Source organism: Asterias rubens, chromosome 12 (assembly GCF_902459465.1).
Source record: "Asterias rubens chromosome 12, eAstRub1.3, whole genome shotgun sequence".
Classification (NCBI taxonomy): domain Eukaryota; kingdom Metazoa; phylum Echinodermata; class Asteroidea; order Forcipulatida; family Asteriidae; genus Asterias; species Asterias rubens.
In genome coordinates, this window is record NC_047073.1 from 15,970,425 (window position 1) to 15,988,081 (window position 17,657).

At 41.0% G+C, this 17,657-nt stretch overlaps 1 protein-coding gene across 2 annotated transcripts in view; it reads left to right on the forward strand.

Moving 5' to 3' along the window:
- LOC117297427 (KN motif and ankyrin repeat domain-containing protein 1-like) overlaps positions 1-17,657 on the forward strand; it is a 67,247-nt gene that overhangs the window by 39,933 nt on the left and 9,657 nt on the right. For both annotated transcript variants that reach the window (XM_033780463.1, XM_033780464.1), the window contains 6 exons: positions 5,826-9,614; positions 10,024-10,239; positions 14,041-14,146; positions 15,466-15,660; positions 15,912-15,999; positions 16,660-16,809. In XM_033780463.1, the coding sequence (XP_033636354.1) occupies positions 5,826-9,614; positions 10,024-10,239; positions 14,041-14,146; positions 15,466-15,660; positions 15,912-15,999; positions 16,660-16,809 (4,544 nt within the window). The remainder of the gene's footprint in view (positions 1-5,825; positions 9,615-10,023; positions 10,240-14,040; positions 14,147-15,465; positions 15,661-15,911; positions 16,000-16,659; positions 16,810-17,657) is intronic.

A 17,657-nucleotide genomic window follows, 5' to 3' on the forward strand; every position in this document is an offset into this window, starting at 1 on the left:
GGGTGCTGTGTAGGGGTTGGGTCCACCCCAAAACATATGCATCTCCCCCCCCCCCCAAGTCAGTTTGTAGAGATCCAGCACTACATATTTGTACACACAAAAGCGCTGGAATTCACCTCCAGTCAGAAACAATGTAACTTATATGCCCTCGGGTATTTATCAACCCTAACAACATGACCCTGGTATTGTATTACTGTTTACTGCACAGAGGTGTGGACTACCATTGCTATGTTTATATAGTGTTTTAAGGACACAAACACCTCCACTGGGCGACCCCAGCTCAAGAATGGAACCAAATAAACGTTGTCTTTCTTCCATCAACATCGTAATACTGCAGAGTCCAAAAACCTCCCTGGAAAATAAACAGCGAGAGTCTTTTCAACATATCAAGTGACTTTTACACATGGAGTGCAAACGCCTTTTGTGTATGGCAGGGTAGGCGTACCTTTTAGGAGCATCCATGCATGTGCATAACAATAGAGTAAGCTCTGTTGAAGGAGTGGGGCATACTGAAAAAAAAAAACACCACCACAAAACCACCAATGATGTGGTCCATGGGACGTCCACGCATTCCTGGTTGGATTGAAAGTTTGTTAAGCCCGCATTGAAGTTTTGTCAGTAAGGCCCAGGGTTCGGAAAGGATTAAACCTGTAATATTAGGATTTGGGTCACTTCACGTTTGGATTTCAGATTTTGTGGTTTGTGGCAGCAGCACATGGCCATACTGTAGGTTGTGGTAAGTAGAAATGTTCTTGGAGAATTTTGTTAATATCAGATGTCAGTGAGTGGTGCATCAATATTTGCCATTCATGTACTGTCAAGTAATTTTAAGTGTCGCACATTTAAGTTGTGCTCTGTGATTGACTTTTTTTGTGAATACATCTTGTGAGCTTGTTTCCAACTGCTTTTTACTTGGTGGTGCGGCTTTGCATGGTATGAAAAAAAAAAAAAAAATGACTGAAAACAATGACTTGTTGGTGTTGGGTACAACAGGCCAGTATTCTTCGTTTTTGAAAGGGCAAGGGCACCAAGGCATTTTCTCTATGGTAGGGCACCCTGTATATGAGGAAATTGTACATTTCTACTGGAGCATTTTTAAGGGCATCAAGGCATTGCCGGGGACATGGAGGCAATTGCATTCCTTGCCTCTGTGAAGTATAAGGCCCGGTACAACCATTGAGGTAGAAATATTTCTACCTCCATGGTACCATGGGTAAAAACTCTTTTAAATTAACAGAGGAGTGTTGGCTCTGAGAAGATCCGATGTGACATTGAGGTTCCGAACAGTACACTCTGCTCGTCTTCTGCTTTGAGTTGGCTGTTATTATTTTTTATTCTGTAACATACCAGAAAGTCTGCTTAACAAAGATTAGCAGGATGTTGTATGTGACATGATATTTTTTTTTCTTACATGAATTCTTGTAAGAAAATTTTGGTTTGTTTTAAGCTTTCGTTTGTGCTTAAAAGCAGTGAAACTTTGGCCAATTGAGAACTTGCCGTTCGTGTATGTTTTTGAATTGCAAATTGCAGTTTATCGGGGCACCAAGGCATCTTTCAATAAGCCTTTTTGAGGTATGGCGGACGTGATACATGCGCGTCACACGCCGCGACTGATGCCACGCTCACCATGTTGGTGGTCATTAGGTTTATGTGTAAATGCGGCGTCGCCTAAAATGCGCACTTCACTGAATAACATACGTTCTATTTCAATGGTCAATACGCACAAATTTACCACAAATTGACAGTGTTGTACAGTGTGTCCGCCATATCTCAAAAAGGCTTACAGTATACTAGCTAGAGCAACAGAGGAAATGTTCTCTGTGTGGTGTTGGTGGTTCTGGGCCTACTGAATATTAAAATACAGAAGATTGTATCCTGCATTCTTGCTGAAGATTGCTGCGTTCTTGACGTAGTGGCGCTATACAAATGCCCTATATGTATGTATGTATGTATTATGGTTACAACCATCAACTTACCTTGCCTAGAGTATAGCCTAATGTTTATAGCGCTTTATGTAAAAATGCGGGTTTCATTGAACATGTTGAAACGAAAACTTCTTTAAATGTTAAATTTGGAATGAACTCTCCAGCCTGTAGGATTCATTTTGTTGGCATTCCTAACTCGGTGTATAGATAAAGTCCCTACATAACTTGTCTGCTATTCTGTAGATACACTGCCCTTTTAGTCGTTCCTCTGTGGAAGACAACACCATTGTAATGCTCAAACTGCATTCTTATCCAGCTAGACACAATCCCTAGGCTACTGGCGTGAGTCAACACTCAATGGGGACACAAAAACAGATCTCTTCAATAATTGGGACTTTGGTGCTTCACAATCGCCCACAATCTGGTTGTTAAAGTCTTTCTATGTTGTACAAGACTGGAAGATGCTTTAAAGGCAGTGGACACGATTGGTAATTACTCAAAATAATTATTAGCATAAAACCTTACTTGGTGACGAGTAATGGGGAGAGGTTGATAGTAAAAAAAATTGTGAGAAACGTCTCCCTCTGGAGTGACATAGTTTTCGAGAAATTTGTTTTTCTCCACGAATTTGATTTCGAGACCTCAGGTTTAGAATTTGAGGTCTCGAAATCAACCATAAAACGCACACAACTTCGTGTGACAAGAATTTTTTTCTTTTCATTACTATCTTCCAACTTCGACGACCAATTTAGCTCAAATGTTCACAGGTTTGTTATTTTATGCATACATTATGTTGAGATACACCAAGTGAGATGACTGGTCTTTGACAATTACCATAGTGTCCAGTGTCTCTAAAAGCTTTCACATTCTGTACATACACTGGGCTTGCAGACATGCAACTTCTTCAGATTCTAAAATTGGGAGAGGAGGGGACAGACATAATTCAACAGGGGTACTAGGGGTGTGTTGTAGATCTGGTTTAGGGGCAGTCTAAGCATGGTCTAAGCAAATACATGACAAAGTGGTGTCTACAGTATTACATAACAGTAAGAATGCATAATGTGTACATTATGTGTAATCTTACCAATACTTGGAAGTTGTATAAGTTTGTCAGACCCTTCATGGTGTTCACAAAAGTTCTACAATCCTGGCCAAAATGCTTGGGGCACTCATTCCTAACGGTTCAATAACCATTCCTTGACCACTTCCCCCTGACGATAAAACCTTCTCTCCCGTCCCCGCTCAATGTTGACTGGAACGCAGAAGAAGACCATGCATCGAAAGGGAGCAGGGGGACCCAAAGAGATATGGCCGGGATTATAGGTCCATTACATTGGGCCCAATTTTCTGAATTTCTATTTAGGGTGGATTTCTACTATTGCAATTTCTATTGGTACACTGTACTAACACACGACTTGACTTCAAATTACTTTTGTGAAAGTTCAAAGTTGTGAACAAACTAAAATGTGGGAAGTCGGCATTGGACGTGCAGACCACTGTTAAGGGAGAATGCTGTAGTGTAAACCATGTTTGATTGATTGACTTTAAACACTTGTAATGTCGGTGAACATCAAGTATGCTGTATTTCAAAGCCACTTAATGCAAACCAAGCTTCAGGCACCTGTAGAGGGGGGGGGGGGGTTGTGAAAACCAGCCCTACCCTTTACTCTTGAAGTTGTAACAAAACCCTTTGCAGAGCCTTGTGATATAAACAAAATGTGGTTTCAATAACATAAAGGCAGCCTCCTGACCTTAAGATTTCCTGAAGGTTTCTACCTTCACAGCCTGAGATTAAGTGCTATTTTCTCAGTGTTGTATCTGATCGCAAAGAATACATTGCTTTATGCTGATGTATTATATTACCTCAACCCCCCCCCCTCTCCTACCAGAAGGTCCCTCCGAGCTGCGAAAAATATGAAAGCGTACACTGTGTCTATGAAATTTAATTGCGATATTTTTGTTATTGTATTGATGGATACATCCTCGCCCGGAGACGTGGATTGACTTTTCTGGACTTGTATCCTGTCTCTATAAGCCTAAAGAATCCTGATTTGGTCTTGATGGCCTTTGTAGTGAATTACACCCGGCGTAATGCCCTTTGGCTAGTTTCCCTTAGCTAGCTGCCAGTTTATTTATGCTCTTTGTGCAGGTCACACGCAATGGCATTGGTTGATGGAAGTAGTTTGTCAGAAATGTTTGCTTGGATTTGTGGATTAGGGTGTTGATCTGACTGTACTTTTTAGCAGTAAGTTTTGATTTTTTTTTTTGCTCAACAAGTAAAACTTTGTTGCTTTCTTGACTTGTTACGTACAAACGTAGGTTTGTACAATGTACAATGGCGGATACATACTACACTATCAAAGTGTACAATATGTAGTTTCACATTGTATATTAAAAAATACAGTTACGTGTACTTGTTTGACAGCATTCAGTACATGATGTTTGCAATTAGTGGTATAAACCATACATGTACATCATGTACGCAGGTAAATCATAAAGGAATTTGTGGGGTTAAAATCCATAAGACCATGCTGCTTGTTGCTGAATGTTTACTGGACCAGAATTGTTTTTTCACACCAGAATCAAAATGAGAAAAATGTACACATATATTGTACATGTACATGAATGCATTTAAAGGGAAGGTACACGTTTGGTAATTACTAAAATATTAACTTAAAAACTGACTTGGTAACGAGCATTGGAGAGCTGGCATAAAACATTGTGGGAAACAACTCCCTCTGAAGTATTGTAGTTTTTTGAGAAAGAGGTTATTTCTCACTAAAAATATTAAAAGACTTCTAGCTAGAAGTCTTTTATTCCTATCTGAAAGCACACAAATTCGTCCAACAAGGGCGTTTTTTCTGTAATCGTTTTCTCACAACTTCGACGACCAATTGAGCTCAAATTTTCACAGGCTTGTTATTCTATCCTATTGATGGGATACACCAAGTACGAAGACTGGTCTTTGACAATTACCAATAGTGTCCAGTGCCTTAAACTGTTTATTTGAACATTTGAATAAGCACTGAGACATGTAAGATTTGTTTTTATGAGTATCTCTTCAGTATCGGACTGAAAGTCCACATTAGAGCACCATATTACACAGTGAGGTATCGTTATTCAATTGAAAAACCCAAGGTCCTGAATTTTGTCCAGCAGGCTTGTCCAGTCCTCAGTTAACTAGCCAGACATTAAAACTACTTGCCTCAGGCCTGGGGTCTGGTGTAAAATTCAAGCCCTGTTGAACCAGTTAACCATCCATGGCTGAACTGTCCATGGTTGAGCCAAGATGACAGACATTTCCTTCCAGTGAATGGATATGGGTCAGCCTTGTGGCTCTCTGTCTGCAAGAAATTGGTGTTAATCTTTTTCAGCAGTGAAATTGGAAAACATGCAAAATATTGTGGAAGTTTTTCTCACTCACTGTGCAGCATTACTTGTAAGTAGGAATTGAAACTTAGCATGTTGGGTGTATATTTAGATGAGGTTTGCGGTAACACCATGTGTACATTTCTGTTGAGTTGTGTTGGCACATCCATTGAGTTTATTGTTTTGGATTGGCACCTTGAGTTCTTGCTGCACCAGCTGATAGGTCATTGGCCACCGACCTCCTAGTTTAGCCTTCAAGGCTGTAAGAAGGAGCAACCTACTGAAGACTGAAGTTGGTTCTAAAAAGAACAATTCTACCATTCAAAAAAACTGTCAACCATCGGTTCTTTTCAGAAACAAAGCTACTCAATAGAGAGATACACATGGTGTTAACAGCAAACCTCACCTGAGTGTTTTTGTAAATGAATAATATTTGCTTATTTGTTCACAGGTTTACCAACAGGATTTTTATTTGTTTAAATGCACATACCAAAATACTAAATCTTTTGTCTTGTACTTTTTTATTAACAGGTAAAACCAAAAGATCTGAAAACCACAATGCAAGCAACAACAACCTGGTTGAAGACTCTTCAACAAGACGCTGCAGCTGCTGTCCATATGGCTACCACATTGATCTGGACTTCCTAGACTTTTGCCAGGACATATCCTCTGGAGCTAACCTTAAAAAGTTCAAGAAAGTCAAGCGGTCAAGACCTCGGCACGAGGCCGTGAAGAGCATTAAACCCCCACCTCCACTTGTCCCACCGAGGTCTGTCTCCGTTACCAAACATCAGAAGTGGAAGCGGCAGAGAGACAGTCTGGAGGCTGACAAGATCCTGGAAAAGGAGAATGCCGCATTTGCCGCCACATACAGCCAGTTTGCTAATTTGATTCGTCGGCGTTATATGAGTGAGGACGGGAACTGCTCGGACAGTCCTGACCGCAACAGCTACGACCGCAACAGCTATATACCTATGGACACACAGAGCCTACCGCCTCTACCACTCGATGTAAGTCTCAGTGATGTCGAAACAGAGAGTGTGTCGTCCTGTTATAACATCCCACCAGCAATGGACAGGAGACGGAGCCTTCCCGGTGAAAACCCACTCGATGATGAGGACCCAGGTAACTACCTTGGCATTCCTCATCACCTTCAGGCCACGAACCTTCTTAGAATGTCAATGCAGAGTGGATCAAACAGCTCCATCTCATCCACCTCGTCCTTGAACTTTTCACATGCTTCTCTCAGCAACCAAAACAGCAATGGGTACGGGCCATCACCATCCCCACTGCTGGGGCAGGCTTTCTTCAACAGTCTTGAAGGCTCTTTGGCGTCAGGACGGTCAACTCCATCCTCGATTAGCACCACTGCTCTGTCCGGAGTGCGACAGCAGATGGCAGCTGCCCTCAGTCGACTGAAACAACTTGAGGATCAAGTCAAGGCAATCCCAGTCCTCCAAGTTAAAATATCGGTGCTTAAGGAAGAGAAGCGACTTCTCATGCTGCAGCTGAAGTCAAAGAACAAGAGACCAGATTCTCGATCAATTGCGATCGGTGACGGGTACACAGATGGCAATTATGCCAACTCAGAGGGTGAGATGGAACTTACAGATGGCTATCAGAATGATGATTACAATACCAATCAACCTCAAATCTCTGCTGTTAGTGCCTTACAGAGAATCGGCAAAGCCAAACCGGACCTCGCTGCCAAGAAAGCAATCGTTACCCCCGTCCAAAGAGCACCAGTTGCAACCAGATCTGTTGGTGTGGACGTTAACTTCGTGGAGAAATCAGAGACCAAGTCGATCGGTATTAATGTCAGCGCCGATGATCAGCTCAAGACTAGAGTGAATGGCTGGAACGGTCAGCATTTGAACGATGATCTTCTCGCAGAGGAAAACATTATACAAATGAGCAGTGTTTCTCGGCAACACTCGTTGCCACCAAATTACAGAGCCAATGAAACTGATAACAATATGCAAGGAAAAGTAGCAGCTCAGGAACATTACAAACGTGCAATGAAAGCAGAGCGGGTGAACAGCCTCCCAGATCTTTCTTTCTCACCTCCACCTGTCGCCCCCAAGCCAAGAATCAGACACGTTGGGATAAACACTTCATTGACAGAATCTTGTGATAAATCAGTTATGGTGCTCCCTAAAGTGAGTTCTCAAGAAACAAGTACCCTTTACATAACCACTGTTGAGCAGGGAGTAGATACTGAGATAGATGTGGTAAGTCAAGGAACTGGTACCGATCGAACAGTCCATAAAGAGTGCACCACTAATACAGACAATCCCACACTTAAAGACCGGTCTACCTCCATGGAACCTGTGGTGTCATCATTCAGAGATCGCGGTTTGAACACTGACGTCATCCAAACACGGATTTCCGCCACTAATACTGGCCCTATGGTGCTGAAGAAGCCTGGGCAGAGTGTTGCCTGCAATACGGACACTGTTGAGTTTGCACCGCAGACGGTTACGAAAGAATCCGGTACCAACCCAGACATTGTTATTGCTTGTGCTCAGGCAACAAACACAGAATGCGTTGAATGTGTGGATTTTGGAACAGAGGTTCACATTATGGTTCAAGATTCTAGCACATCAACGCTGTCGACACAGTTAAAGGAGCAGTGTGTGGGTGTGGACCTACAGATTACAGTACCAACTACAGATAGTTTCACTTCAACCGAGAGTGTCGCTTTAAATGATTGCACAACGAATACTGAGAAAGTGCCGGTGACGAGTCAGGGAGTTGATTGTATCATCGAGACGCTGGATCATTTCACATCAACAGATTCTACTGAAGTCAACCATGAATCCACTAATACTGAGTGTGCGTCTCAATCACATGTAGGAGTTGACTGTATTCCTGATGTGGTAGAGAGTTCAACATTAACAATTACAAGCGAGATAAGTGATGGATCAACAAACACAGATGCTCCAGAGGTTTCTAGCCGAGGAGTGGACTGCATTGTGGAAACATCAGATCAATCTGTGGATACAGTGGATCAACTAGTGGTTGAATGTGTCGACGAGGATATCATTGTTCAGTCTGTGAATGAAAATCTCATGGCAGCTATGCCAGCTTTTAAGCCTGAAACAGCCGATAAGGCGCTATCCACTTTGATTATTGCTGAAACTGTTGAATGTGGCACAGAGATGGATGCCCAAGAAGGTGTGGAAACTGCCAACAAATCTTCATCGGCTCTGATCAGTGCAGAAACTGTTGAATTTGGTACCGAAATGGAAGTCCTTCAAGTCACGGATGGCAGTACAATGTGTGAATTAACCACCACTGAGTTTGGAACAGTCACTGAACAGCTTGGACTAGAGATGGGTATAAACACTGACCAACAAGAACTGACCAGTGTTGGTTGTAACACTAAGACTCTTCCAACGGTTGCCGATGCTGGCGTCGAAGTCAATCTGATTGAGAAAGTCACAAAACCAGTGGTGTCCTCGGTGGCTACCAGTTACGATGTTGATAATTCAAGAACACTCGGTGTTGGCAGTTGCTCTGTCTATGATACAATCTGTGATCGCTGCACGAACTTGACCACATGCAGTGTAGCAGTAGGATCGTCAGAAAATCCGACATCAACTACGAGAACAATTGGAACAAGTTCCAGCATCGCAACAAAAACTATCGGAGTTGGTCTCAGTGAAACTTCTCTCATTAGCATGGGTGTTGGTGATCGCAACATCGACGAGCCCTTATGCAATATCTGTGATCGGCCGCTCATGAAAACAGTCAGTACGGAGATCACAGGTCCTCAGACATGTGATCATGCTGTTGGGGACTCAAGGATTGCCGGCCAAATCACGGAGGGCGTTGGTGACTGTACATTAACAGACCGAATCTGTGAGCACTGTGACACCATGACTGTGTCTTCAGTCGGAGTTGGGAATACAGACATCAATGAGTATACGAAGACGCAAAGTGTCCAGGTCGGGTTTGTGCCGATCGAGGCTCCTATATCACAATCCTCGGTTCAAGGGACTTTGGCTCGGCCACGCCTGTCCCAACTCGAAGACATTCTAGCATCTTACTCACCAGACTCTACCGACTCGCCTTTCCACGAAAACCCTCTCACCACCGACCCAAACGAGTCCCCAGTTTTCCTCCCACAGTACCACTCTCCTTACCAAGAACTGTCCACCCCGGAACAAGATCCAGAATCTCCCATTCAGAGGGAACTTGTGTCCACTGAGAAATCTGTGGTTCTTGCACATAGAAATATCCCAGGAAATAACAACATTGCTAAGGCAGGGTACCAGGAAATACCAGATGGGACTGACCAGTGGAACAGGCAAGAAGGTAAACTATTGAATACAGTTTCAAAGATAATTCTGCAATAGTTAGCACTGGACTACACATGCGAAGTAATTAATAGAAATTATTTGATTTTTTTTTAATATCGCAAGCAAGGGAGTCTTGAAAACCAAACACTAATTTATTCAGCTTGGAAACCATGTGGGGTCTGTGGTATGTCAAGGCCAAGTGGGCTGTACCGAACAGCTAGCTTTGGTGTTTCTGATCAGGGTTCGAGTCAAGGTCTTGATACGTGTGTCCCGAAGCAAAACACTTCAAGTAACCACAACACCAGATGAACTAGACCTAGACTGCTCTTCCACGCCAGTATTCAAATTTTTTGTTTAAGTTATTGAAAGCCAAGATCGATTCCTTACATTCTTTTGGGGGTTGATTCCTAAATTGTCTTTAACAGATCGAGTCATCTCCATGGCAACATCTAGCCACTCGTCCAGTGAGCTGCAGACGATTCATCAATCCAGCGTCACCATGACAACAAGGACCACTAAGACCACATCCCAGTCTCTCCAGACAAAGACAGAGAAGACAGGGCGAGGAGACAGGGAGCTAGACTATGAGGAGGATGACTTCATGACGGATGGCTTTGCTAATTTACATGCAATACTTGCAGGTAAGGGGACGTGTGGAGATTTTGTCTCTTTTTACTTTTGTTTTTACTTTTAGTGGGCTTCCCAGACCTTTAACAACAACAAAATATTTTAGTGTTGAACTCAGACAATCTGACTAGAGCGGGATTTGAACCAGTTAAGTGCATATTATTCTGAACCACCCAGACCAGAGTTGCCCTCAGTGTTGATGGTTTAACATGTCCTAACCTGAAATCTCATCATAACCCCAATTCCTTCAAATGAACAGTCACTTTCACTTCTGTTTTATATCTGCCTAACTATTTTTGCCTGACAATGTTTATTTTTGAACATGTCGTCCTGCCCTGCTATCTTATCCTACATCCTCCATTCCTATAAATGAAAGTCTTTTGTATTTCTGTTAATCCATTGATTCCCCTAAAGCACATGCTTTATCTACCCCGGTGAGCCTCCGAAGCTTAAAATCATCACAGAGAACTCAAATTCAACCATTTATGAGTTTCATCCAGATTAAAATAAACCCTAAAGCTCCCTGAATTCCCCAGATTGATTAAGTGAACTTCCTTAATTCTTATCTTAGTTGTAGCTTTAAAGTAGCAATTAAAACACTTCCTTTTTTGTGTACTCTGTTAATATTTGGCTATTTTTTTTTTAGTCGGCATCACATGCACATGTACTCACATGCACACACATAGCCACATGGTGCTCTTTAAAAAGTTGTTATGGTCATTAGTTTGTTGAGTAATTACCGAAGGTATAGCCTTTCTTTAAAAAGTTTAAAGCTCTTTACAAGCATGATATTTTTCCTACTTTAGTCTGTTTTTCCCTCTTTCTTGCCCTTGATTTTTATTTTTTATTAAATAGCATGAAAATGCTTGTAAAGCCTACACCATGGGTACGTTTACATGTAGGTCAGTCCTCATACTTGATAAAATCTTCCATTTTTTTCCTAAGATCCAAATATGCTTGAGTACACACTGTTGGAAGGATGGGTGTTAACTGTGTTTGTCAATCAGTGGGTATTTCAAAGATAAAAAGAGGCTCCAATATTGCATTGCTTCAGGGTCTCAAGATAGACACAAGTTTCTACCCTGTTCATGATACTATCTGAGTATGAGATCGGCAACTCGGACATGAATGAATCATCGTATTACATGCCATGTCATGTCGAGTCATATGAGATCAAAGATTCACTTATGTCTTACAAAATGGATTTTACTGATATTTTTCCCTCGTCATTTTAAGATTTTTTTAGGGAAGGTATACTTTTGGTAATTACTCAAAAATTTGATGACCGTAAAATCTTTATTGGTATAAAGGACTGCAGCTGTTGAGCTCATAACATTTTAAAGGTTGGCCTACAGGTATGTGGTTTGAGAAAAAGGGATTTAAAAAATGTTAAAATAGAGAACTGTTCGTGTGAAAATTGCTGATTATTCTTTCTGCAACGACATAACTCCTCCAGATTTTTGACAACAATTCAAACACCCTACCACCTTCTGAACAACTGCCAATTTCTAGCATAATATTGTAAATCTTTGAATGTACTACTGTATAATGCAGCCAATGTGGCACATAGCAATTGGCCGCTTTTTTCTTATCCATATGCAAACATACATAATTTGTAAAAGGTTTTGCCTGAAGCACTTTCTGGCTTGAGTTGGGTTGGGTAAACCATCAGAAATTTTTATTCATGATAAAAAAACTGTCACAAATGCAAACCTAGAGTAGTCTTTGCTGTTATTGCATACAGCAAGGTTAAAGGAACACGTTGCCTTGGATCGGTCGAGTTGGTCTTTGAAAAGCGTTTTTACCGTTTGTTATAAAATGCATATATGATTAGAGAGATATTTCAAAAGTAGAATATAATGTTCCACACAAGTTTCACTCGAAATTGCGTGGTTTTCCTTTTACGTACCTCGGCGACTAACACGGTCGCCATTTATATTGTATGGGAGTCAATTTTCCACAAATGGCCGACCATGTTAGTTCGCAAAGTAATAGGAAAACCACGCAATTTCGAGGCAAATTTGTGTGGATCATTGTATTCTACTTTTAAAATATCTTTCTAACCACATGCATTTTAAAACAAACGGTTTCAAACACTTTTCAAAGACCAACTCGACCGATCCAAGGCAACGTGTTCCTTGAACTCTGTTGACAGTTTTTCATTTTGTGAATGTCAGGTACAGTAAGTGCATAGCATACAATTGTCACACATGCACCGACCGGTCACTAGCAACTGGTTCAAAAACAGTGGTTAAAAAAAATAATAAATACGTACATTCACTCAGTTTTCAGGAAAAGGAAAAGGATCATTGAGAGTGCTATTGTGACCTAATTTGTTGGGAGTCACCATTCGTGAAAAATGAGTAAACTGTTAATAAGTCCATGATCAATTTATCACTAAAAATTAGTGCAGGAAACAGTTAATTGACTTGTTCATGCTGATCTGTCAGTAGCAGGGATATTTCAATGAATTTCCCTAAAACCATGTTTTGTTTTATCCTAAATAGAAATGACTCATTTGCTATCCTACCCTAAAGCCTAATCCCCTCTCCACTTTGAAATCTTATTCCATCAAAAGGCAATCCCAAAAGGCTACCAATTCACACATGACAAAAGGCTTAATTAAATTAAAACCTTTAAAGGCACTTGTCGTTGTTGTGAACATTTCTAAAAGAAAGTTAATGGCAGGGTTCTCCCCATGCATATGCTAGCGTATCAAAGAAAAAATTCCTGAGTCCTGGCAACATGCGTTTAATCACACTAAGACATCTGTAAGAGAAGATTTGTCTCATCTGTTTTTACGCAATAGAACTGAAAAGTATTTTTTTCTTACTCAAAGTCAACAGTTGGGTATGATTTGTTTTTGTTCAAGATATTACAAAGTAAGGCCGTGTCCGAAACGGCGACTTTGGCTACAGCTACGGCTAGATCGCGCGCGTCTGCCTATTCTTCAACACTGACAGACGCGCTGATCTAGACGTAGCTGTAGCCTAAGTCGTCGTTTCGGACACTGCCTTAGGTACTGTTAGGCACAAGACCACCGTGCTGAAGCAATGTTTGAAGCTTGGTATGGTGTGAGTAAATAAGAATGATTTATAAATAATAGTAAACGTGCGGATTCAACCACTGTGCTTGTCCAGTCAAAAGTTTGCTGGCCGGACACTAAAACAACTGGACGCGGGCAGGCAATCCAGTGTCAAATTTTACCTCTGGAAACTTTTAAGAAGTTAACCTTTGTCATTATGCGACCATTTAAAAAAAAAACATAAACCAAAGAAGGAAGGGGTAGTCTAGCCCGAGTTTCGATTGTACACACATAGCATTTTGACAAGATGAAACGGGTTCTAATCAGGCTCCTTTAGCGTACATCCCGTTAACGTGACGTAAATTAATTGTCATGGATATATCCGTATCACCTAACCAGATGATGTCAGTGACCAGTGCTCTGAATATTTTCTTCCTGTGTTTGTGAATCCAAACTTAACTTCCTGTGCGACTCAACGACTGACTCACTCACCCCCAAGAAAGCTTTACAATGAGTACCTACACGCATTTACGCTGCTTGTACAACATGGCCGACTTGGATAAATCTACACTGAATATTTTCTTCTTGCGTTTGTGAATCCAAACTTAACTTCCTGTGCGACTCAAGGACAAACTCACTTACCCAGAAAGCGTTACAATGACTACATACACATACACGCATTTACGCAGCTTATACAACATGGCCGACTTGAATAAGTCTACAGGTAACCTGACTGTAGCCGTAGATGCAGAACTGATACCACTGGGTCCTATTACGCTTTTCGTTTCAGGGTCTAGTCCACAGACCAGAGAGGGGTCCACGCTGATGGAACAGTCCATTCAGGAGAGGGAGACTGAGCTGAGGAAGGAGGTGACAAACACTGCGCCAGGACACGTGTAAGTTTAGCTATGACTTAGAATCAAAGAGGTTAACTTAATTTTTTCTTCTGTTTTACGATCTTGCTTTGAATTGTTTGTTGATATGACAAGTTCCGTTGTCATATACATTGAGAAAGACTTAGCTAGGGTGGAAACATCGAGCCACTAGCTAATTTTTGCAAGTTACTTATGAAGCAAGAAAAATACTGAGCAAAAGTGTGAATCTGTTAAATTCTGTTAAAGTCTGGTGTCAAAGTTCATAACCTTTAAAGGAATGGTTTCTATCAAATTCTATACTGGTATCTGTAGCTACCAGTTGATTTAGTAAAGTTATTTTTACTCAATTTATGATCACTTAATCTTTGGCTTTGAGTCATATGGCATACATTGTACACTGATTGGATTTGTGTTGCTTGAAGCACCTGTTGCTTAAGAGCTGCTCAAGTTATGTCCCTATGGTTTTCATGAGTTACCTTCAGCAGGGACGAGAAACTTCAGATTTTATCTAAATTTAGACCTTTTTACATCAGCTTAGTGAGGAAAGTAGCCATTTTCATTTTCAAAGAAATCATCTTTGACCCAAAACTTTCTAGTGTTGAGGATACTGCACCCGGCCAGAGGCACTTTGCAACTTGTAACTCCAGGGGTTGATTTCACAAAGAGTTAAGACTAGTCTTATCTCTGGTTAGGACGAGTTACTCGGCCTAACTTAGGACTAGCCGTACGTTTTTTCATATCTCCTATGACTAGTCCTAAGTTGGGACCAGTCCTAACTCTTTGTTAAATCGACCCCAGGGGTTACTAGAGGGTAGAATTTTGATCATTTCAACATGCCTCCTGAAACATGAATCCTTGTATCAGACTAGTAAACAGTTTGTTCAAACCCATCTGTAAACAGGTACCGCATACTGCCATAAATTATACATGTACACCTTCCAGTCTAGCATTAGATTATAATAATAATAATAGTAATTGTGGCTTCTTATATAGCGCACATGTCCGTCACTCAGTGACGCTCCTGGCGCTGTAACATACAGTATTTCCTGCAAGATGTGGGACTACGTTTTGAATTATGAGACCTAATTCTGATAGCACCATGTAATGTTTTACAAGGTGCTGATATGGACTTCTTCTGTTGGTTGTTGTTATGAGGAAAACTCATGGCTTGTGTACTGTGGAACTTCACAGTCTCTTGTGGTGACTTGTGGAAAGAGCCTGCGTTGGAGGAGAGTACACCGATACTAACAGGTTTTTCATTTTTCTTGAATGATAGTTTTAATGATCTTTGCAAAACTAGAAAATGTGCTTGATCTCAGTTTGTTGTTGTTAATTTTCAGTGTGATGAGTTCAAGTGAAGACTCGTCAGACTCGGAGTCAGAAACCACCACGGAGAGCTCTGAGTCGTCTGAGACGATGTCTACCTCCATCGAAGGAGGGTCCTACGATGGGAAAGTCATCAAGCTCATTAAGAAAGGGCAACGCAAGAAGAAGAACGGGAATGCAGAGAGGATGAGACCGGTGGACAGGGAGAGGTATTGATGATGAGTTTTTGGTTATAAGGTCTGGGGTGGACTTCACAACGAGTTAAGACTAGCCTTATCTCGAGTTTAGATGGGTTACTCGTCCTCTTAGGACTAGCCTTAAGTTTTTTAAAATCTCCTAGGACTAGTCCTAAGTTAGGACTAGTCCTAGGACTGTCTTTGTGAAACTGACCAAATTCAGGCATTTTAATAATCAGTACACTTCTAAGGATAATTCTTCAACCTTTATATTTCATCTACAGGTATACGCTTCCTGTTGAGGTGACCAAAGCGTGTAGCGCCCTCGGGAAACTCATGGAGATGTCAGGTGACAGTAATGCTAAAGATATGGTAAGCACTAACAAAATAATTGTATTCTTTGCATAATGGGAATTAGAATTTTACACATGTTTGTGGAAAATAATGACAAACAACCCTAAAGTGGTTAAATTAATGAAAGAATTCTTAAAAACAAGGTCTTGTTTCTCTGCTCTTTACAGCAGACAGTCCTTGTTTGGTGAGGCCATTTTGGTTGTCCTGAACTGCCTGTGCAGTGCTGATTTGCGGATGTAATTTTTAAAATTATTATTATTTTTATTTATTCAATCTCAACAAACAGTAGGTAAAATGGCAAAATTAAAAAGTTGAGCTTTTTGGAAACAGATTTTAATTCTGACTTTTTTCTGAATTCAAACTTTTTATGTCTGCCTGTTGAAAAAAAATCAGTCGTTATTTTGTCCACATGGAAAGAAATCCTGTTCTTTGATCTACTTCTCTCATGCTGAGGACACTGTTCCTAAAAGCTCTGTAAAATCAAAACCCTGGTGCTACCAAAAGGTTGAAATGCCATCATTTCAACAAACCTCCTAAGTTGGAATCCTTGTTTAAGACATTTTTATCAGCAATGACTCTCACCCCAGTTATTATAATTACGTGAGTCGCTCCAGTTATTATAATTATGTGTGTCTGTGATATTTCACGAAATACTGCCACCTTCTTCCCATCACACAGACAACCTGCCTCTCCACTATCACAAAGGAGTGGTTCCGTGTGACCAGCCAGAAGACATCAGATCCTTACCAGGTAGAAGACATCCTGAGTGCCCTCGCAGAAATGGGAAAGTCCATCCTGGAGAAGATTGTCAACATCTCGGATGCCAATGTGAGTCTAGTCCACTCGTAGAAAAGGGGGTTTATGTGTCGTAGAGGTTTGGCAAATTACTTTTTAAAGTTCACTCTTTCATGAATTAAAGTTGACCAATCAAGTACAGAACAGTTGCAGCTGGTGATGTTCCTTTCAAAGGCATACGTGAAATGAGATTGGGTGTTCGGGTTGGCGTTTTGGTTTCTTTACCACCTTCCATCTTGGTTCGAATCACGCCGGGAGCACTATGTGGACTGCGTTTTCAATCCCTACCTGACTGCTTGGGTACTTACTCCCTAGATTAATTCTCTGGGGTTTTCCCTCAAAAATCTAAAACTGGACACTCCTTTCCGTGTGCTCTTTCCATTGGGTTCAATTTGGTTTTGTTGTGTAAAAAACTTTTTAAAAAAGCCATGTTACTTTAAAAAAAAAAACCATGATGTACATGTGCATGTACTATCTCTTTAAAGAACTACATGGCATGTTGGTGATTTACAACATGCATGTGTGTGGAACCTTCTTTGCCCAAGCTGTTAGTGACTCATGTGAAAATATACACATGGCGTTGTGGCTTTATCAGCCTATCAGCAACATGCATCCATCAATGTAGTTTTCCAGACTGCTTTATCTAAAGTTACCAATGATAAACAGATAGACAAAGATCTGCAGAGTGACAGTGGGCACTCTGTCAAAAATAAAGCCTCAGTCATGTCAGTTGGTAGTATCGTTGCAAGACGTTGTTATTCACTATCACTCAACTATAGCGTTGAGTAAATGGGGCCTATATTACCATAGAGGTTTACCAACTCAACAAGAACATCTTGCACCAAGACTAGTCAGTTCCATCGTGACCCATCACCACCGAT